At 34.2% G+C, this 25,536-nt stretch overlaps 1 protein-coding gene across 2 annotated transcripts in view; it reads right to left on the reverse strand.

The window, feature by feature from the left end:
* The window catches only part of LOC113403981 (homeobox protein araucan-like), a 121,596-nt gene that overhangs the window by 25,376 nt on the left and 70,684 nt on the right, over positions 1-25,536 (reverse strand). For both annotated transcript variants that reach the window (XM_026644689.2, XM_026644690.2), the window contains exon 2: positions 12,515-12,883. In XM_026644689.2, coding sequence (XP_026500474.1) covers positions 12,515-12,883 — 369 coding nt within the window. The remainder of the gene's footprint in view (positions 1-12,514; positions 12,884-25,536) is intronic.

Below are 25,536 nucleotides of genomic sequence, written 5' to 3' on the forward strand. Positions count from 1 at the left end.
CGCCAGCCAGATTGGCGATATGAACTCCAAATTGTTTCCCTAATAATACAGTTCTTCGGTCACTCTTGGGATATTTATGAGATCTTATTTAGAAGACCATATATGCAGGTATTTTTTCGACCAATCTTAGAGGCAAAAATATGACGACACTTGAAGTGGAAATCAGATTATTATTCATTGTCGTAATAGCATTTGTAAATAGTACCTACAATACCACGTAAGGCCGCCCACTCTTTGTAGTTACTAATCACAGTTGTAAACATATAGTTTTAATAATCATTAAAATAACAATATGAGAGATGTCTAATAGCTATGTTTTTTAAGGTCATTAAATCGCAATACAAATGTAAGAAATATTAATATAGTATTACAATTTCAGAATGACGTATCTATAATAATAAGGACTTTTTTGTGATGCCTGTTTGAAAAAATACTAAACCTATATGACATATAACGTAAACCATTTAGAGCAATGACAATATACATTAAAATTTTTTATATATAATCAGATTATTTTTCAACGCAAATAATATAAAATATTACAAACATAAATATGCCAACTCATTATGAAGCTATATTCCACAGATATCAATATATTTCAATAATAATATTAACGAATCCTTTGTAACAATAAAAAAAAAATGATAGTCACAAAATATGAATACAATGAAAACTTTCAGCTGTTATCTTTTTATTTACAGCAAGCCGAGGGTAAGTGCCCTTAAAACTAAAAAGTGCTGTATTATTCATGTTATAAAATAATAATGATACTGAGCACGACTTGCAAAACCTAAAAGTGAATTGTAGCGAGTAGAAAAAAAAATGACTCTAAGTGGATAAAGACAAAACAGAAACGAAAGAGTCATTTCATGCTGGTAGTGACGCAATCGCTTCATTGGACGCGATATTGGATCTTATCGCTTGTCTGTTAGAGTCTACATTCGTCAACGAGGAGCACGACGTGGCGAACTTCAATAAAACATTCCCCCAAATAAGCTATGAAATGAGCGTCAACGGGCGCCGGCTCTTGGGTATGTTACAATTATTTGATTGTGGAAGCATAACAATTTTATTTTACGTTTTATTTAACATTTATATCGTTACGGCAATTTCACGGGTATCAAGGAATCGCTAGATTGTGATTTAAACAAAATTGCTCATTTTCCACTTCGTTCGCAATGTGAAGGCGATTCGGCGGGTTAATATTATTTTATTACCCGTGATATTGTATTACTGATCGAATAAGTTTTTTAACGGCGCGTTTTTATCGCAATCGTTCGATATTGGAAATTAAGTTGTTTGTTTTCTCTCGTTAGAATTTTATTGGTTACCGTTAATCAGTACACTAAATGAAATCGTCACGGTTTACGTTCATTGCTACGTGAAAAATTAGTCGAGTTTTAAAATATAAAACAATAACAATACAAGGGATTTGAATACATATTAATAATAATATAAGTTAGCCTCTTTTAAGTTTTATAATTGTTTAATTATGCCAGATAGTAATTAAACCCTTTATTATCGGCTCAGACATATCCCGCGTCCGGACGTCGGTAATCGTAAATAAATAAACAATAAACCAGGATTAAACGAGTCAATCGGAGCTAAGGACGCGGTCACGGTTACACCCAAACCGACGCAGCACGTCGCGATCATTCAACGATCGTAAACTCTCGCAATCGTATCAATTAGAACCCCGAAACCGATAAAGCTCCGCTTTAATTAGGAGAACAAACAACAGAAGGTCTTTAATGAGAGCGTGCGGGATGGCAGGGGACAGGGGCGCGGGGGACGCGGTCTACGCGATCAATTATCGAGTCTATCTGATTGATTCGTCGCGCCGACGCGCCTCCGCGACGACGTTCGTCGACACCTCAATCTAAATCCGCACATGCCGAACCCGACTCCGTCACCTCTACCCGCCGAAGCGTCCCGCTCCACCGACCGCAAATTATACCTGTTAAACTCAACCTAATATAATCAATCGAAAACTCAACCATCCGAACTAATAACTTGAAATAAAAACTCGGGCCCGTTTTCTAATAGCCGCCGAGAGGGTGAACGGCTGGAAACGTATAAATTACCAATAAAACGAGGACATTAAAAACCATTTAGAGATAGCTATTACAGAGCGTTATAAATATATTGTATAAATTAATATATTATTTTGATAGTGGAGTGAATGTTGAGGTGTCAGTGTTAATGGTCGGCGGGGGGGTCGAGGGAGCGCACAATGCACCCCCGGGGCGCTTTGTTATCCTGGATTCCCTGGCCGTGACATCTGTCCGAATCGCTACAATAACTCGCAAAAAACGCAGTCGAAATTTACCAAATGCGAAGCGACGCGGGTTATTTTCCGCTGATAATAAAAAATATATTGTCTAGCGCGACATCTTCATTGACGGTATTGTCGCCTGTGACGTGATCATTTATTCTATTCCAAATTGGGTCTCTGTACCCCGGTGGTCCTGGAATAGGCACACCGAGCAATTATGGTGTCATAATATTATAAGGGTCTATAAATTTTAACTATTCAATGCGTTTTCGAATTCTGCGCTGAATGTATGTATATTACTGTCAAAGCGAGTCTGATGTTTCGTTTTTACAGCAACGGTATTTTTTGTTCGCTTAACACGGAATAGAATATAATACGTTAACATTGAACGTAATGTAGAAATAAACGTTTCGATTTCACTAATTACGATGCAAAATATGTTTAAGCGCGTAATGTTTTATGGAATAAATTAAAAACTTGAATAAATTAAAATTAAATATATAATTGCAATTTTTTTTTTTGTTTACCGTAAAAGTCTCCTATATGAGCAGTAGTTTACTTTCCATTCAAGATCATTCGATTCATATCAGACCAATTCACGATAATAATTTCACATAAACAAAAATATTCATAATTGACGATGTCCTCCTGACCGTGACTGGACCACTGCACGACACATTTTATAGAGTTTAGTATGTGCACTAACACGGGTGCACTCTCTTCTTCTATTATACGACGAGACACCGAATACCACTCGGGTGGTAAGACACAGAACCAACTGCTCTACGTGCTAAGCAAAACGTGCTAAGGTAAAATCATATATCAAGAACTGAATCAAAAAAGCAGTCGTAAAATAATAATATTATATCCGACAAGAAAACTTTAATTATCATTTTCTTTTTAAAAATACATTTATAAAATTAAATTTACTACATAAATGACTGTTCAAAGGTAATTAAGTTACCATTGCAATTACGGAAATGAAAAAGAAATACATGTAATTATAAATTTAATTACAGTCGAGATGATACGTTAGAAAGTGTTTCATTATAACAAAGAGCGTCTAATTTTGATCACCCGAATAATTAACATGTAAGTCATATGATTATACGAATTATACGATAAAATTTCGAATAGGTTAACTTATTAATCGCTTCGAAGAACATTTGTGTTGAAATTATAGTAGTAATTTTTAGTTCTGATTAATTATAATATTTTTAATTTTTCGAATAAGTTTTTACACTGTCAACGCGAAGCAAACTCTAATTACATTTGCTCACTCACTTACCGAGGCGATTGATTAATGACGCACAAGTCAAACTATCAAGATTTAAATTTAAAAATATATCAATTACAGCACGTAGTTTTCACTGCTAGAAAAATCGCTTAGAACCTATTCCACCGTGCTACTCCAAGGAGCACGTGCACATGTGGCCGTGGCACATGAGAATTTATTGCTTTTGTCTAAGATGATAAAGTAAGTCACGCCTTTTGATGAACTTGAATGTTTGTAGGTTTTCCTAGACAAAACGTCAGCGGAAATAGATACATACATTACTACATATGAATAGATTTTTATAATTTACTGAGATAGAATTAATACACTAGCAGTGTTATGTGAACTAGGTCTGTGCAAAATGACAAAATAAATCATTATAAATGACTGATCATTTCTGAACATTGATGCTAATTAATAAAAGCTTTCATGTTTAAAATCACATATATCTTTGTTAACGCGCTTCAATCAGTTCATTATTTAAACATTAGACTATAAACGTATAAACATAACAAATGTATGCCAATACAGCACAAGAGAAGTAAAACATATTTGGCACTGTGCTCTGTAATGAGGTATGAATGAGAGCCGCGCGTCGTCGATAGTTTTGATTGAAAAATTAAATTACGCGCGTAATTTTTTATTATTTATTTGTCGTATGTCGCTTCATTGCCTAGGGTTGGGTCATTTACAGACGAAACATTCATTTAAATTTATGTGACCCACCGTTGAAGGGAGGCATTTGACATAATTTATGGGCATGTTTTATTCATAATGCACAAAGGAATCCTAAAACAAACTTAAATGAAATGACGCGGTTACGAGCTATCTCAAGTTCGATCGACGAGTCGTTTTTTATCCTAATGCTCGGCGACCGCTCGCGGACGAAAATTACGCCTGGATCGGGTTTTTTTCAACTTCCGGCCGAGATAACGGTCTGTGAGCACCTTTTGGCTGTTGTCCGCGCTAATGCCGCGTTCGATATAATTACTATGCTTTGCTTTTAAAAACAACGTCTTTATTCCCGTTTTAATTTCGGCGGTTTCAATTAGCGCACATTAGTCGACTTCCGATCGGTCGCGTCCTACGTGATTACGATTAATGCGCGTCTCCTTGCGGAACGCTCGCAATATCCTCGATTCCGGCGGAGGGTCGTTACGAATTTCCTGCGAAGCGCTGCGTCCGCAAATCTACGACATAACATGCCGACTGTGGTCAACATTTCGGTGCGAAGTGTGTCCAAACAATAGTAAATGCATTTAGCTCGACCATCGTTTGATTTATGGTGAAACCGTGTAGGTAATTTATAAGAGTGGCGCGGAGAGGGCGCGCTCCGCCGTCCGGCGTCCGCCGCGGGACGTCGGGACGTCGGGAAATCGGGGAAAAGCCGGAGATTTATTAGCGGCAGAACCGCAGGAGTCGGCTGACCGCGCGACCGCTTTGTTTGCCCAGTCATTAAAGTCGGCAAGTAAACGTTTAGTGCGAAGATGAGTATATTTGCGAAGCAATTAACGCGTCCGAGGTGAGACGAGGGTAGCGGGGCGGTCATTGTTTGTAGACGATTACGCCGAACTCGCCCGAGGCGTTGCGAACTGACAGATTTTATTTGTGGAACCATGTATTTCGGGCTCGGATAACGTCGAAGCGCTTATGTGTCTGCCGGTAGATAACGATTCAGAAGTGTACGTCGGTATATCTGTATGTAAACACACGGCGTGTCAATCACGGCGGAGCGGTCCCTTACAACATTTTATCGGTTGTCATATAATCTAACGCATTTATGTCAAATTGTCGATGTATCTGCGATAAGCCCACCCACGTTTCACCGGCCCTATTGCATCATATCGAAGCAATGGCGGCCGATGTTATATTTATATTATATATACCAGCACTCAACAGATTATTATTACAAAAATAACATATGTTCTTTGAAACATTTATCTCAGCCGCGCTCGTGGCTGCACTGATCATGGAAGTTGAGGATATTTTGTGCAAGTGTTAAGGGCAAGTTAGTATCGTACTGCACTCGAATTAAAATTAAATCCATCAGTAAAAACTCTCAAACGTAAAAAATAAATAAAGACACGATAGACAGCTTTTTTTTTCGTATCTACGTTATCTTAAACCTGTTTTTCGTATTTGCGTCAAACTACGAATTAGTACAAAGTTTATCGTCAAATTTAAATATTTATTTCTTAATACAATATTCGGGTCGGCAACTACATAGCATGTCTGAGACATGAGACTTAAATAAACTTAATTATAATTATAACGTTAGCAGAGGTAAATATATCATGTTCAAAAGGCAAGAATATAAAGAATGAATGAATATATATATATATATTCATTCTTTATATAAAATATGTATATATATATATATATATATATATATAGCAGATATATATAAGAAAGAGATAAGACTAAACATTATAATCATACATACGTTGGTATTTGGTGTTTTATTTTCTTTTCGCCGAAATCCGATCGTTATTTATACTAATGTGGGTACTTCTCCCTACCCCTATAAAAGTATTATTACTTAGAATATAAACTGTCATATCGAAACTCGCTTTGAAATAAATAAGTTCTTCGTCCAATTTGAAATTTCATCGGAGTCAAATAAAATTACTCAAAGTTACAGGTGTCAAATAAGGTGTTGATTGCGTAGTTTTAATACGTTATAATATGTTAATTTTAAATGACAACAAGATTATTTTCATTTTTTATAACAAATTGGTACTTGTGGAATTTAAGCGACACAAAAAGTATATAATAATTGAACTAATTGAACCATAACTAAACAAACACACGTTTATAAGGCTGTATATTTATATTTATATGCATATAATTAATATTCGTCATATAACCTGTTACGAAAAATATTTAATCAAATAATATATACCTGCATATATTATTATTAGCAACATGCATGTGATTTGTCTCGAAATATCATTAAAAACACATACCTTCGCCTAGTTGTGAGTAAATAAAAAAAAAAGCCGACGTGATTTTTCGTTTTATAATTTAAACATTTTTTAACGAAGGTATTATTGCAACATATTCAAACAATAGACGTAAATTCAACCGAAAATAAAACAAAATAAAACACTTTTAATTTTAGCGCGTTTATTTCAGGAAACCCGCCTTTATGTCCTCCTGCCGTCCCATTCGGGCTAATTAGTGTTGAAATAAAATAAACTCGGCCATTACTCAGAAGGCAAGGTCGCGAGTCCTAATTAATTGGTGAGGCTCATAGATGCCACGTACAGATATTTTGTGTAATAGACCGGAGCTCAGCGGTTAGCCTGCTTAGTTTCCAATTATATTTTATTTGTAACGTTTTGTTATAAATATTAGACTAGAAAATAATACTAGTTTTATTTAAATATTTAAACTGTATTTAAATATTTATACACGCTTAAAAATACGTAATATTACTGTAGAATTCATTAAATATCCACTTATAATCGACCGACATTTCTATAAATACTAATTTATTAAAATAATTCTTTAAAACAAATAAAGTTTCGTTTCCTATGCTCGACGTTTGGCTAACGATTTGTAAGCGAAAAGTACAAACTAACCTTCGAAATCATAAAATATAATGTACTTATTAATACATAACATATGGTGTGTACAATAGTGGTAGGGCTATATGCGAGTCCAGTATGTACCACCCACGCATAAATTATTCTGCCATACAGAAATAATAAATTATTTTGTTTTGTGTACTGAGTGAGTCAATGTAATTACAACCATAAGAAATCTTTGTTTCCGTCGTTGCGCTATATCCGTGTAAGCTTTAAAGCCTCTTGCAGTTCCAGTTGGACTATTCCGATTAAAATTAAAAAAATAAATATTCTTATAACGTAATTAAGACCCTCGATTGTTAAATATAAACATTATTTATACATTTGCACCATCTAGATACTATGTACAATAAATTACTTTAATTACAATAATTACTTTATTGCTCTTAAGGATTAATTAATCTTGATACTCGATCCCGATGTCTCGCACAGATGTTTATGTGGCTATAGTCAGAAATCGCTATTTTATTCGGAGCGATCTCGCCGGCTTTTCTTATGTGGTGGATATTGATACTTATTTAATATCGTCGGGATATTTTAAGCATACAGTTTTTTATACTCGTGCTGGCATTGATTCGCTTTAAATATTAGTGATGATGATGTTCTTTGCTTGACTGATTTCCGCCTTTTTGGCCAATCTCAACGGTTACTAATCAACTGTATAAGAGATATTATACCATAATAGTGTGTGCAAGTACAGATTCTATATCTTATGATTAAGATGAAGATGCACGATTGAAATGAATTCAGGCTTTGCGTGCTTTTAAAGGCACAATAGTTTAAGCAGTGCCATCATCCAAATCAAGGCAGAACTGAATTTCTTATAAGTAAAATTCAATTAATTTTAATTTGATCTAACCTGGGATTTGAAGCCAGGACTTGAGACCAACCATCAACAAGACGAAAATTAAACTATACACGTTGTCAAGATTTTGTGTAAATATATAAAATAAAAAAAAACAATCTTGTCATCGTTTTTCAATTGTAAATAAAAATATTTAAAATTAAATTACATTTAATAATAGTATTAAATATATACCTACAGATAACTTAAACGATAAAGTAAGTATGGCTGTATACGTTAATATTAAACCAGATATTTTGTGTCAAGTTCAACCAGTAATATGTAAACAAATGCAGATTTACAGAAGAATTATTAAATAAATATGAAGTAACAGCTAAATTATCTACAGATAGTTAATTTCGCATTTATGATAATAAAAAGTACCCGTCAAACTATCAACAAATAGACAGAGACATTGTTAAACATACAAATATACATTCAGATGAACTCATATTGAAATTCAATAATTAGACCAGGTTTTGTGATTAATGAAGAAAGAGTCAGCCCACCCACCGGGAGGAGACAGCTTAATAAGGCTCTAATTAACACCTAAAGGCTATTTCCAATTCTGATTCGCTTCACTTTTATAATACCATCTCCTTCTTACACAGCTCCTGCGTATCTTCCATCTCACTCTTACACCCCTTAATTGAATTTCTCGTTGTTCCTAAACTTCTTGACTTAAGATTAGTGACATATTTGGATTGGCGTTTTGTCCTTTTTACAGTCGGCCGGGGACAGTCTTTTTTTTTGTTATCAAACGTTTAATTTGGACGCGATAATGAAATGAACTGATACTTTCGAACAAAGCACTGAGTTTAGACTCGAATGAATGAATTAAGTTTGTTACTTTCTTAAATTTCTTTGGAACTTAATAGCTTAAAATAAACATAAAATAGACATATAAATAGTTTGTATGTTCAATATGAAACTAATTACAATAGTAAGTATACTAGAAGAGTTAGTATACTTTTACTTGGTGGTACGGATCTGGGAAAGTTCGTATGGATAGGTACCAAAGTATCAGGGCCGGACCGTAAGTTTAGGGGGCCCTGGGCTAAGACTACTTAGGGGCCCACCTGAGACATATCTGAACGTTGACTTGAATTAAATTAATTGAATGGGTTTGATTAATTGCAGGACTCGCAGGACTGTAAACCATACGATCAGTTTAATTTAATAAAATTATGGATTCTTTCGCATTATCGTCTATTTTTGGCTTTGACTTGACTTAGCTGGAGCCCCCATCCACGGGGCCCTGGGCTGAAGCCCAAAAAGCCATATGGTAGATCCGCCCTGCACAGTATTGCTCTTAAGTGGTAGAATATGTGATGTACTAATGGAGCATCGACGTCGTAAGTGACGGTAATTATTTCTTACTGGACCAATGTCTGTCGGTGGTGACCACTTATCATCAGGCGGCCTATTCGCCTGTTTGACAACATATAATAAAAAACAGATTTCTAATACCATCACCAAATTTTCATCTCAATTATATGAGTTATGTTAAATTCAGTTGGCAAACCAATGTTGGCTCGTCAGCGACTGTAGAGAAATCTGTAAAAAGGAACTCGAAACTCAACGCAGAACACGAGCGTGAAATATCAGAATATCACATGCGATAACGGACTATAATAATTATAATTATAAAAAAAAAAAAAAATGGTACATCCAAAAGCGAACGAAACAGAGATTGAATCACACTGCTGAAGTTAATAAGCTTGTAAATATGATGCCCAATCACACGGGATCATTATTTGTCTCTATTATAACTATTACTATAAAAAAAAATAGTTAATGCTACAATTTCAAACCATTTGAATTTTTGATAAGTTTCCATTAAAAATTTCTTCTTATTTCAAAATCAGTAGCTCATTACTTACGTTAATTTAAATCACATGAAACAACCACATTGGTCTAGTGGCTAGCCTGTACTGCGAAATGGCCTGAGGTAGAGAGTTTAAATCGCAGGACAACTCAATAAATATTGAGGCTATCTGACTAGTAACGTCATAAAGGTAATGCTATTGGTCTTGCACCTGATCTGTCTTCGTTCATATTAAATTGTCGTCCCAGTGGACTATGGACTACGAATACGATGCAGCTCTGTTTACGTACTCGTACTCGAAAACTAATATATCTTGTACGTAGATGAGATTCGCCATCAAATCAGTCAGGACTATCAATGTATATAGATAGGTTGCAAGTTAGTGTAGCTGTTTTAAATTTTATTAATAACAAATTAAACGCCGTCGGAAGCCGATTAACGTCAATGGTTCAATCGGACGAAATCCAATCGGAATTTATATTTGACAAAGGTATGTAAAGCGTTCATTAAATTTTGTTATTATCACAAACATGTGATATTAATGATTAACCTTAATTAGGGAGATTAATTTGACGTAATTGGCTTGTGGTTTCAACGTTTCAAAGGGTTGTAGAGTTCAAATGGAAACCAATTCATTTACTCAATGTCGATAAAAGTTATTACAAGACATCAGTTAAACACTTAAAAATTCAAAAATAATTTTTAAAAGGAAAATTATAACATGAAATTAAAATATTCCGTTTTACCTTTTCATATATTGTTACATAAATGTTTGTGTTTTAAAAGGTCCTTAAAGTTCCAAGTATTAAATACCTAAGTAATATAAACTTTTAGACGCGTTCTCCGTTTGAAGGCACTGTCTTGAAATTGCTTTTATAAAGTGCGGCTTTCCGTCGGCCAATGAGAGTAGGACTTCACTCGATTGGCAATTTCTTTATTTGACTTTGATCTCAACTGTTTGTTTTTCCGCTTTTTATTACCTAGACTACTTTTATGAACGTCGTATATCGCGAAATTCGAGAAAATGCACTCTATACGAACTAAATGTATTTTAAAAACTTACTTGTTGAAACGGTTTCGTTCAAAATTGCTTAAGAATCTTTAAGAAATAATTGGTACAACGTAATATTTTTATTAAGCCGTGCACGCTAATTTCACAGCTAATGAATCACAATGTTGAAAGCAGCAAAAAAACGACACCGTTTTATTGATTATAAAAAGCGGACAATAGACAAAAGATGGCGCTGCGTATTGTTACCGACTCCGGCACGATAGACGGCGCCACCGGAGTCGCTCGTGTACTAAAATGGCAGTTGAATATTTTTACCGGCAATGGTTGTCGGTCGTCGTCATTGGAAATTCAATCTTACGCTTATACAAATAGATCTCGTTTCGTCTAAACCACGCTGAAGACTTACGAAGTCAGCCTCGGTATATTTGTGGCGAAGCGTCGGCATTGTTCGCTAAATTGTCGCTTGCACGGAACCGGCCGGGCTTGTCGTGAGTTAGGTATGAGCGCACCGCACACAATGACAGTATACATACATTTAAACACCTGTTATTAAACCTGAACAGGGTCACAGAGCGTAGGTACTCACATACCTCGTTAAATACAATGACAGATAGAGATCTCACTGCCGGCGATTTGGGATGCATCCACAATTACCTACCACGAGTTATCATACGATATTATAATTACCAAGTTGAATAAACTCATATTTTAATCATAATTTCACGGGCTTATTATCTGCGGCGCGATCTAGAAATTAATCCAAAGTAGCTAAAATTCAAGCATCGAAATAATTCTCTCCATCGCGTTTCAACACTTGGAGATTAAGCCGAGAACTTCCTCTTAACACTTGACAAAAACCGGATCATCTTTTCGTCTGATAGGATTTTCTGGGCTTAGCGGATTTCACATGTGCTCCGTGTCGTAAGTTGAAATCACATAAAAACGAATAACACCGAATCGCTCTACAATAGTCTTTCAATTGCACTTTTTATTATTGAGAAAAGGACCTAAGTCGGGGATTACGTTTTTAGACTACGCCCCTTATAGGGATTAAGGATCCTGCGGCCGGCAACCGCTCATTTGTCCCCCTTTCCAGTAGACGACGTGCCAAACCGACACTCTTCGAGAACCGCAAGAGTAATGTTATGACGCTAACGAAAAAGAACTTTGGCACTTCCGAAAAAATTAAGCATCAGGCTCATTTCGAAAAACACAGACGTCCAACGTCGGTCGGAGAGAATGTAATTGGTATAATAATGGCGGTCGCTTTTCGAATTTATTTTCAAGTTTAAATATTAATGTTTCGTGACAGGGCGGTGGCGGGGCCTGCGAGGTGTCGGTGGTTTTCTGGCCCAGCGCCCACGGACCGGTTGGACGCTCGCACGCTACGCCAGAACTAAACAAGTATCGCAGAGAGCGATAAACCTTGCTTCGTATATGGCCAAACGGCAAACGACCTATTCGTACCAATTTGCAGGCCCTGTTTGTTCTACTTTTGGCAACAGAACCGAACATTATCTTGGATTAGACAGTGGCAAGCTGGCGCTACAAATATATGGTATGATCTTCCGAGCGAATGTGTTTTCCGACATTCATTTTCTGTTCAACTTGCTATTAAATTTGATGGCAGCGATTTACGAAAACTATACGAAGTCAAATATTATGTAAATAACTGAAAGGTAGACTCACCAATGGTGAATAGAACGCTGAGCTGTCGACGCCGATACTGGGGTATGGGTTCTGATCCGTTGATGGATATGGGGCCCCGTAAACACCAACCGCTGCACTCGATAGTCTTGGATACGAGGTCAATGCTAGCCTGGCTCCATCATATTGACAGGAGCAGACCGTCTGTCCCGATACTGGGTCGGTGATGATAGGCCTTGGCGTGTCGCAGCAGGATGCGGCAGGGGTACTGGCATGGCTTCCCGCGCCTGGGGATAGGGCACCTCCGACTACCCCAGAGCCGCCAGGCGATAGGGGCGGCGCGGAGCTTGAGCCTCCATCAGGCGAAGTTGCCGCTCCGCCGTTACCCGCCCCGCTGCTGCCCACCAGCAACTAAAAAAATTACAAAAATATTTGTTTACAAACAACCTTTTACGATCAAATATTTAATGTTAGTTATCATTTATTTCAGAGGTTTTTAAGGAGGGGTAGGGGAATATTAATATTAATTAATTTATATTCACATTGTTATTCACAAGAATATATTATTGTTTTTTTTGTTAACTACTTTAATGAAATGTAACGATTTAAGAACTAGAATGTAAATTTTTAGAATTATTTTATCTTAAAATATTGAAAATCTAACACAAACAAAAAGAGTTCTCAACATCCATAACATTATTTTTATTTTTTTAAATATATTCAAAATAAGTCCATTAAAAAATCAATTAGCGATATTATTTTCAAGAAAAGTGTCGAGCAGACATCATCATCGTGGTCAACGCGGACATAACAGTATTTTTTGTCAACACACATCGTTTGAAGTGAGCTAGGAAGTCGACGTGACAAAAACTTTTATTCACATTCAAAACGTATCGTTAACTTTGAGAAACCATTAAACACCTTATAAAAGTAAATAATAGCGGTTGTAAAGCACAATAATATTCATTTCGTCGACTTCGTCGGCCGTTTGAATCTATAACGTATTCATAAAAGTTTGGGAAGCGCCGGCCTTACATTGAATTTATTTGACAAATTTATCATCGAACGTTCCATTTCAAAGATCAGAGTTTAATTGGTCGCTCGTATTTATTTTGACTGTTGTAACAATGTACGAGTGCGCATCGAATTATTTCGTTTTTTATTATTTAAATTTCATGTATTACGTTATGCGTTTTTGGAATTTAAACATCACAATACATGTATTTTGATGTTGATGAGTTTGTAGAACTTATGAGGAAACTGGACTATTGCGGCGCACACCTCATTAACACGTAACAATTTTATGTATTAAACAAAGTTTATTACACCGGCTAAGCAATAATTTCACAATTAACCTAATTCTTTGACAATATCGTATTATGCTATTTAATTATACGTCATGAATAAAAGCGTAAAATAAACGAAAGGTGGGCACTAAAACGCCCTCGGTAGTAAATATTAAATCCCCCGAATATAAAATATTTAAAAGTGAAAACGCGGTAAGTATAATAAAAGCGGACTGTTTGAATCGATTATAAATTCATAGCTAGTATTTAATAGATAAGTAACAAAAACCATGCCAAACTACTTGCAGGTTTCGCGGCACGCAACACCTGCCTAGACGTCACCTACATAGACAAAATTCTACATTCGAATCTCGTTCTAATGCGCACGTAATAGAGTCGTATTTTCTGTAAACGAATTACGTATGCGAGGTGTGTACCTAGTAAGTCTATCAGTTTCACTCTGTGTATGGATGCGTGTAATCCTATTAATCGAGTGTTTTTTTTTTTTTATAACTTAATTCAAATGTTTTAACCCTTCAATGCCCATTTCGTACTTTCTATTTCTATTGTATTATGCTAGGTCTGAATCTAGGTCGCCTAGTATATGAATCATGTTTAATAACGAGGCGTTATTTAAACACGTGCTTAAGTCACTACATATATTAAGATTTTTATATCAAAATCATTATCTATTTTAATTACAGTGACATAGTGAAAATATTGTAATAACATAATAAACATAAACATAATCAGCCTGTAAATTTCCCACTGCTGGGCTAAGGCCTCCTCTCCCGTTGAGGAGAAGGTTTGGAGCATATTCCACCACGCTGCTCCAATGCGGGTTGGTGGAATACACATGTGGCAGAATTTCGTTGAAATTAGACACATGTAGGTTTCCTCACGATGTTTTCCTTCACCGCCGAGCACGAGATGAATTATAAACACAAATTAAGCACACGAAAATTCAGTGGTGCCTGCCTGGGTTTGAACCCGAAATCGTCGGTTAAGATGCACGCGTTCTAACCACTGGGCCATCTCGGCTCAATTGTAATAATAATAAAATGATTATGTATGATTTCCAAGAAAATAGGCGATAACTTCATCAAGAACACAAATCTTGTTTAAGAAACGTAATAACAAATAATACTTCTGTCCAATGTGATAAATAAATTAAATATCAAACGAAACGACCGACCATAACGTTTGTAGTTCAACGGTACTCGGTTATCACCCTAATAATTTAATCACTACGGTGAAAATTTCTGAATTCGGTCAAAATAATTCTTTACTTTATTTAAGTTGACAACTAACACGACAAAACAAGTCCGCTTTCACGTATTATTCTTAAATGCAAATTAATACAATTTCTAGGGCGTGTTAGATAACATCGGAGGTGTCCAATCTAAAGACTTAATATTTTTAAAACAAGTTTCCCGATCACTATCGTATCGCCTTTCGATGACTTAATAATATAATGCAGTTAAAACTGTAATGGACAAAAAAAACAACACAGGAAATTATATGAATTCATAATTAAAACCAGACTTTATCTATTGATCGCGATCGGATTCATAGGGGTTCGGCGAACGGTATTTCTTTGACCACAATGTGATGAACAATAATTTACTTGACTAATTATTGACGAATTATTGACACAGTCCAAAAATTTCTCTCATAATCGGGATAGATTACATGTATTTACTTGGTGGGCTTTGTGCTAGCCCGCCTGGGTCCACCACCCACTCATCAGATATTCTACCGCCAAATAACAGTACTGTGTATTGTTGCGTTCCGGTTAGAAGGGTGAGTGAGCCAGTGTAATCACAGGTACAAGGGACATAACATCTTAGTTCCCAAGGTTGGTGGCGCATTGGTGATGTAAGGAATGGTTAATATTTCTTACAGCACCTTTGTCTATGGGCGGTGGTGACCACTTACCATCAGGTGGCCCATATGTTCGTCCGCCAACAAATGCCGTAAAAAAAAAATATTCTATCTATTATTATAACCCAACAATATTTAGTATTGTTGCGTTCCGGTTGTAGGTTGTACTTCTCATTTCTAAAGGTTGGCATTAGGCATATTTCTCACCACTGTCTATTGGCAGCACAGCGACCACTTACCATCAGGGGACTCGTTTGCCAAACCGCCCACCCATGCAACATCATATATCACATAACCATTGGATAGTTAATAGGTACTTTACAATCACACTTTAACACTAAAACCTACAATCAGGTCCACTCGTTGTTAAGTGATTACCTTTACATGATGCACTTGACAACTTTAACACCATTAATCATGACACAGTACCAATACATAGGAAATTACTGAACTCATGACTCACGTCTTTGATTTCGTTGACTATAACGTTCATAGTAATTATAATAAATGAAAACTTTCACGTTTTTCACGTTTACGTTAAGTAAATGAATACCTATCTGGAAAAACGTTAAAACCGACTGGCGAATGAATTATCATATAGACTTGTATAATAGTTTAATTAATCAAATATTTGCGTATGGTGACACTATGCGTGCCATCTAGGAAAAAATTAGAGCTTCGAGATAGCCCAAAGTATAACTAAGGTCAGTATTGTTACTAGTTAACTGGTGTTAGATATAATAGTCATAATTAATCGCCAGTCGAAGGTTTAGTTGATTGAAGTTTACGTCGCGTGCATCGCCCCCCTTATAATTCTATGTCTGTATTTCAAAGATATACTAATTGCTATTTTTTACTTTATCGGCTTTTTAACACGAATAAAAGACCTAGATAGATTCGTTTCCTCTTATACATAAATACAATCGGTGTGCGTTTACTAAACGATAAAAATATTCCTCGATATCGCCAATTTCTTATCATTATCTAAATTTTATTTTAACATTTGTCGCTTAAAGTGCTTTTAATTCAAGCCGATTTTGTCAAATATTTAATATACCTAACGCGCAAAAAATTAAATGTCATTCAATTGGAATTTTTAAATAAATTATAATAGATAATATAAAACGATTTTTTTAAACACAAAATACCAACGTTCCAAAGAGTATTTTAATCTGAATTGCGATTTCTAACATAAAATTAGAACGTAAAAATGTTGCCGTCATAAAAAAGTAAATTTACTATACGCTATCGTGAAGATAATACTTTTGCGTTTCATAACGATCCTCAAAAAAAAAAAACCACAAATTGTAATACCTACAGAGTTTACACCCTTGAAAAGTTATAATTAGCCATTCATTTACATTTGTGTATTTAGTTCGTAATAAATGACCAAGGAACAAATTAAAACATGTGTATCCGTGTTTAGTTAAAAACAACTGTCGTTTGAAAACAAACTATAGATAAGCCTAATTACAATTTTATTCAAGAATACGTTGTATATTAATTATTTGATAATTTTATAGTAATACATATTAGATATTATTCGAGTATTAGCATAAAGGTTTCACGTATTTGTATGTAATTTAACAGTGTGCGAAGAAGGGGCGATGTGATCCACCTAACTGTCCTCTGTGGAGCCAAAATCTCATCGAAAGTTGAGGTTTGTTCTCTTGGCTAATTCATATTCATGATAAAGCTAAACAAGAGTTTTCGACGACTATAATTAGTTGAAAAATTGTCTTTGTAAAATTTAATAATAATAATAGAGTTAAATATACATATATCACGGACGGGCAAATGCTGCTTGGTGTAAGTTGTCACCACTGTTCAATGTCCAAAAAATAGACATTGGCGCCGTAAGCATTTTTAACCATTTCTACATCGCCAACGCACTACCAACTTTGGCCACCAAGATACTATATCATTTGTGACTATAAACAAAACAACACAAATAATTTAAAATACTAAAGACAATAAACATGAATCCTCTCCCTCCCACTCTTCAGCCTTCATCTTAAACCGCGAAGAATATCAATCACATCGTTCATAAAAAGACAAACGAGAAATTTTATATCGTAAACCATTTGGACTCAACAAATTCAATATGACAAATATAAATATATTTACTCAACCGATATACTTAAACCTCGGAAAGATTAAAGGGAACTGAGTGGTCCAGAGGACGTCAAAAGATTTGATCAAATAAAGAGAGTTTGTCTAATATAATAGGATAAGATACTGTGCACACAGAACCCCACTTGAACCACTAATGCTTCGTTGGAGGACAGCAACTTGTTTTCTTTAAACAAAGTGAAATTGGTTTCAAAGGAAACGGTTGATTTGATGATTTTAGTACTTATTAATATATTAAAAAGGAAATTCTATGCTTAGTGTATTTTCTTCTTAAGATTAACATATCGTATTCAAACGATACCTATAAGTATTATAAGTTTAATAAGGTATTTTTTTGTATACGCCTATGATCGAAATTCAAAAACAAAAATTCCAATAATTGATTTTTACTTCTATTTTCAGATACATAACTGATGTCTTTGACTATGGTATTAATTTAGAAGATTTCATTTAAATCTGTCAAATCAGTGATTTCGAAGATGTGCTAAATTACTCGCACTTTGATGCTATTTTTAGAGGATTTATATTCATTTTATCGAAACTAATAAAACAAACAACAGAATATAAATGAAATATCTTCTAAAATCAAGGCGAAGAGTCAGACCAGGGAATAGTAATTAAAGATCACCAGTAACGAGAAGTCTGGTGAAATCGGAGTCTATTCACCGACGCGAGATTTTCGCGCCTAACAGCTACAATTACAAAGTGCCGGCCGCCAGCGTCGGCCATATTTGTTCAAGCACTATCAATACCACAGAATATACACAACGATATAATCATTGCGATAAACACAATATTTTAAATTTATTTTATAGAAAATAGTTTTTGACGGAAGAATATTTTTTTAATATATTCAACAATTATGCAAAATCTGACTTAATACTTAAATACAGTCTCATACGATTGCTATAATATGAGAATACGGTGCAAAAAATATAATAAGTAAATAGAAATATAATTACCTGTTCTGAGTAGACAGTCATATTAAACCAAATAAAAAATTAAGCCAATTACCCGTCAGTGTTTACGGCGTAAAAGTGAAATAACCAATGGACGCTTCTAAGATCTCTAAGTTGAGAATAGTTCGTTTGTGTAAATCAGTCCTCACGTTGATACTAAAGCGGTATACATGATACGTATTAAAAGCATAACCCTTTGCAGTTGCGGTAGAAATAAACCACACAGCGCTCGACGCAGACTATCAGGGAAGCACTAAACGAAATACGTTTTCCTGTAAATACTAATAATATAAAGTAACACGACAAATTTAATTACTTTAAAATATCACTTGATGTTATATATGTGTAGGCTTTTTAAGCATTCGTTTGATTTAATGAGAATATTAAATTTTAAATGTCATGAAAAAAATAAAACATCAAGTAATAATATTCGGCCCTGATGCATTATTTCCTTTGTTGTATAAAACATAAAATACATTAATTTTATTACAAATGAACATTAAATATAAATTATAAAAAAAAAAAAATGTATGTCGTCATTGTCTGTGGTCGTTCACCAAGCTTTATTGTATCGAGAGCGCTCTACACTGTGGTTTAACTAGAATTTAGCGTGTATTCCTGTAATTAGTTATTTCAAACTATACACATTACACCGCAATGTTATTACGTTCAATACATCGATATTTAGTATCTCTGATTTCCTTGTCAATCGTGATAAGCGAGGCTGATGACATATGACACGCGATGTACAAAATTTTCGCTCATAACACTTTGCTTTTAAGTTCATTTTCGTTTGTACGTAACTTGACCGCGTTGTAATGGAATACTTATTGAACTGCGGCAATGAACGCAACAAAAATTTCACCAAAAATACTTAATTTTAGCATAAATGCATCGATCTCTTTCCTCACAAGACACACACCTACAACTGTATATTCATTCACAAACGCACCATATCGTGTAGTATAACTGAGTTTTATATTATCACCTACGGTTATTTATAGAGCCATTTACATACATTACATTCACCTAAGTATTAATTTGTAACTTAGATTGGGTTTGAGAATATGCAGTCATTCACGGATCGGTGTTAGTTAATAATTATATCAATTTTTCAATAATTTATAGAGAAAAAACTAACTATAATATATAGCTAACTTCTTGTAGCGTTGAAAAAATGCAAATTTGAAAGTTCTCTTGGATATGTATAATATTGTACGAGAGAAAAGTCATCGATTTTATTGAATAAAGAAAGGAAAAACAACGTAGTTAACCCTCACCAAACAGCCTACCTAATCTTAACCCTTTATACAAATATTGAACATTTAGTATTTAAATAGTAAATTTTTGAACCGTCTATACCAAAAAACTATGAAAGTATAAATTAAAACTATATATATTTTTTTAAATTATAACTTCTATTATCACATCTCCAGGAGTAGATATACGAACCTTTGAAACTGACATAATATGACACAGTTTGAAAAATATTCTGTCAGTGTCAACGGGAACTTATGTGATGCAAAAAGTCGAAACATTCAACAAAAACTTCCACATGAACATCTTAGAAATCAAGAAAAAATTAAAATAAGTGTACACGCACACGTTCTTAGAATATGTTCTATATTTTCTTATAATTTATTATGCATATATATAATCTATATAATATTATAAACGCGAAAGTAACTCTGTGTCTGTCAGTATGCTAATACCAACCATTAGTAATTAATAAATGTAATCTATATTCACGATAAATAATTAAAATCATTCATTGTTCACTACTTCGAACTTTCGAAGAAATATTATTTACACTTACAGCGAAAACTAATAAAAAAGGGGGGATGATCAAATCAAATAAGCGCACAACGTCAAACAGGACAAGTAAGATGCTCGACTGGCCGTGTCAACAATAGCCCCAATAACTCCCAAGTCTCGTGACAACGCAAACAGTACTCAGTTATCCATTACCCCTTAAATTAAATAAAAAAAACTCTACTAATTTAGACCAATCTGTCAAATGAAAAGTTCTGTGCAAAGAAAGGGGAACGGATTAATGTTTTATGTGGGCGTATATTAGATATCATAGGGTGGAAACAATGTGTACAGGGGTGGAAATGTGCGGTATTCAAAGCGTGTGTTTTTTTTTTTTTATTTGCTTTACGCTAACGCTTTCCAGTTTTCGGTTTTTTATTATCGGGTTGCGTGAAGTCGACTTTTAATAGATGTGATATATCTGTAGGTCGTGTGCCACGAAGCACTTTGCTTTTTTTTTATTATTAAAACAAGTTCAGCGAATTTCATGCCCATTTCAAAATCGTCTGGTTGGGTATTCGCTTTTTTTTCCTTTTGTCAATATCAATTATAATTTTGGACTTTAACATTCAAATTTCATTCGTATTTGCTTAATGGCTTTCAACTGTGCCAAGTGAACACAGATTTGCTTCGCTATTAAAGCATTTGGATGTGCCAAGTTTGCTCAGATTATTTTATGAATATTATGTAGAAACTGTTATGGCACTTCCTCTCGTATGTTAAGCGATCCTGTTTACCTTAACTGGATTAAGAGAAAAATTCAATATATAAATAATAATATATAAATAATATAGTAATTATTAGTCGGAATAATGATTTTTTATTGTTTAAAAAATCAATTAATATTATATTTATGATTATCATTTTATTAAAATCTCTGTAGCTACTCTACTTCAACATTTGAAATACATTATGTTAGTTAAATATTTACATACAATACAATTAAATACATCCATAAATTATTTTATTGCAAATATTAAAATTAAACTATAATTTTTGTTACAAAAACATTGTTTGTATTATAGTTTATCGAATCAAAGATAAGATTTCGTTAAAATAAGGATCTTCAAATCGATGTCCGGTCTCCTTTGTCGGCAAACCAGTGTCTTTGCTTCATGTCTAATGGTATCTATATTTTGTTTCAGTTGATAATAATTTTCCATGTTTCCGCTAATTATATCCGATTTGAAAATTTAATTATTTCATAATAATTTTAGTTATATTCTAATTAACTAGTTGAGCACGCGGCTTAACCCATGCGATTAACATATAAACAGTCATCTCGAGGGGTGGATTAAGAAAACCCGTCGTCCTTTCCCGGTACTCGAACTATCTCCACGCCAAATTTCATGGAAATCGATTCAACAGTTTAAACGTGAAGGAGTAACAGACAGAGTTACTTCCGCATTTATGATATTAGTATAGATTTAAAAAAGGAAAGATGAGACAATTAAAAGGAAAGTTTTTTTTAAGCAAATTATTATCAAAATCAAAACATTCGAAACAATTAAAATAGTACTCTTCAAAATCACTCACAAGACGATCGACATCGCAAAAAAGAATTACTTTGCGCAATGGAATCTAAATACCGCGTTGAGTACAGAATTATTCTTAAAGTAATTAATCACGAGATAAAACACTAATTGAGAACAGGATTGATTTATAATTAATTAATTTGTTGAATATAATTATTGCACAGGATATTAAACTAGAAACGCAAAACAAAAATCAAAAGAATCGAACTACATTATCAGAACCGGAATACTGCGCTAATCCCAGCAAGGTTGGTATCCTATCTTGTATTTTATCAGATTCAAATATGAATGTTTTTTTTTTTTTAATATGTAAGAAAACAAGAGCCGAGATGGCCCAGTGGTTAGAACGCGTTCATCTTAACCGATGATTTCGGGTTCAAACCCAGGCAGGCACCACTTAATTTTCATGTGCTTAATTTGTGTTTATAATTCATCTTGTGCTCGACGGTGAAGGAAAACATCGTGAGGAAACCTGCATGTGTCTAATTTGAACGAAATTCTGCCACATGTGTATTCCACCAACCCGCATTGGAGCAGCGTGGTGGAATATGCTCCAAAACCTTCTCCTCAAAGGGAGAGGAGGCCTTAGCCCAGCAGTGGGAAATTTACAGGCTGATTATGTTTATGTTTATTATGTTATTACAATATTTTCACTATGTCACTGTAATTAAAATAGATAATGATTTTGATATAAAAAAAAAAAACAGTTTCAGAATAGTTTGAAGCAACTCCTTACTTAGAGCTAATTCGGTAATTGTACTTAAAATTATATCTAATTGATCGATTACTTTACATATATCATAGTTAAGACCTTTTTAAATTGATTACTCGACACTGAGTAGGAATTTCATTGGTACCTCGTTTATTAATATTAGTCGTGTCAATGTATGAGTGTGCGTTGTAGTGTGTGTTAAGCACACACACGCTAGATTTTGCACTATGCGAAAAAATTTTTTTTCTTTTAATTGACAAAATATTTTTAGCTAAACTGTTAGTCATTTTTTTTTGTGAGTGTAAACGACCTATAGATTTACAGTTATATGAAATAAACTAGAACACACAAGGAACCGAAACTGTTTTGTAATATCTATACATATTAATTTACATTTATGTTTCCCGTTACATACTATAAAAAATACAGCCAAACAAGAACAATCCAAACTGTCCATGAAATACATAAACTGAAACGCACACCTGCACTTTTCCAAATAAATAAAAAATAACCGTTAAGCGCTTTGAGCTGTCCCCTAAAACTACAGAAGTTTTCCAATGTACTGTTAATTGAAGGGAGGCGTGGTTCTTTCCATATGCACCAAGCGAATCTATTGGATTGGAGGTAACGAGGGTTTCAGAGGCGTCAATCTTTGATGAGATTCGGACATTACCTACTGTCCAGCCGTGTCGTCCAGCCTTATCAAATATTTACGAATATAAATCGCGCTCTAACCTGGCGCGTAGCGCACACAAGCCGGTTATAACAATATATTATATCAAACAAAAGGACATTAGCATGTAGATAATTTAAAATTTGGATTCGAATTTTTACATAAAAATCGATAATAATAATTGAAGATTAATTCGATACGATTGAAAATCGATTTGCGTTTTGCAACGAATAGAGGAAACTGATGGATTACGATGACACAATAAACTGACGTTTTATTTACTAAAATGTTACATGTTGTTATTATTAAAGGACATAAATAATTATATAAGTATTGCTAAACGAGTTTGTTCTATTTAATTGTTAAAAGTACTGGACGCAATTATTATGTAGACGATTATCTCATTACGTTGCGACTAGATATATTACATATATAATTACTTCTGTTTTTGAATGACTTTCTGTTTTATTTAATGTATATAATTATATATTTAACGAACAAATAATGTACGATTTTGTATTTCACATCAGTCGCATTGTTATGTTAAACTTCGCTTATCGTAACGAAATAATATAAGTATTTTTAGGTATGGACTTTGACGTAAAAATTTGGCGATTTTTTCTATTTATTTATGGCTCGGTCCATTTGTCAATCGTCCTTCTAGAAATGGATTAAAAAATCATTTGAAAGTTAAACTTAATTTAACGGGATTTGAGTCAAAATAATTGAATAAGACCAACGCTTCTACATGTAACGCGTTTGAGTAATGTTTATGACACAAACTGTTACACTGAGTTGTACTGTACACATCAAAGTATAGTATAACAGACTTTTGTATGTCGCCGCTAAACTAAACTTTTCGCTTGTGCTAAAATATGTAACCATAATTCCCTATACTTATAAATGTAGACGAGACGTCATTCATCCGCTCTAGGCGTCCCAAAAACTATTATAACGCAATCCAATGTTAATCAAAATCTAAAAACTATGGAATGTATAAAAAAAACACAAAATTAGTCTTGCGTGCGAATAATCAGAACGATTCCGCTATAAAAACCGTTTAACTAAATATTATAATATCAGAAAACCCTAGTCCCTAGTCCCAGGAACTATACCACGGCGACGACTCGATCATAACACTAAAACTCCAGCTCGCATTTCTCACGCTTGCATCGCACGATTTCAAACATTTTCAGTGTCTCGGTATTATGTAGACACGTAGTACCGCGGAACTACGTTACGAGAGCGCATTTAATACAATCAGATATAATGAATCGTATAACATTAGCTACTAGCGCAGTTAAATCAAATAAATCTCGTTTAGCACTCAAAACGAACGTCGTAAAAACTATCGGCCGTGAACACTGTAATGTGTTTATTTTAAAAGAACAGTTAATACTTATGTCTATTTCATAACACCATCACTTCGGCGTTGGCTCCGTACGTTCTGATTTCGCTCCAACAACGGGATATGTTAAAGAGATCATTATAATAATTAGATCGTTATCAGATATTATTATACGAATTTACCCAAATTATAAGAGGACGGAGATAACTTGGTATCGTGACGGTAGGGCCGAATAGATTAGGTATAGCCGACGGCTGGGCACTAAATGTTGGTCCTTAAGAGGCACGCTACAAATCGATAACCATTCATTATAATGATTGCTTTAAACGTTTGTTTTTTAGGCACTCGATGTCCAGGAGTCGTATTTTAATTTGAGCGGGTTCCCGGTTAACTTACACATAACTAACAATAAATACTACTCTCGGTAGAAAATTATACTCGAGTTTAAAGAAATTTTGTAAATTAACAGATCCGTATCGTGTTTCGTAATGAATTCGTTCGTACATTGTATGTAGACATACCTACTGATATAAATAATAAAATATGAAGTATTAATAAGTTATTTTAAAAGCAAATATATAAAAGTCTCACTTCTTGCTTCTTGACATATATCATTGACATATTAATAATACCAAGCTACTGTGTTTTATATTATAGCGATATAAATGACGATCGGAAAGTTTATATTTATTTGAGCACCATTAAAAAATATAGATTATATT

This window comes from Vanessa tameamea, chromosome Z, assembly GCF_037043105.1.
Source record: "Vanessa tameamea isolate UH-Manoa-2023 chromosome Z, ilVanTame1 primary haplotype, whole genome shotgun sequence".
NCBI lineage: Eukaryota > Metazoa > Arthropoda > Insecta > Lepidoptera > Nymphalidae > Vanessa > Vanessa tameamea.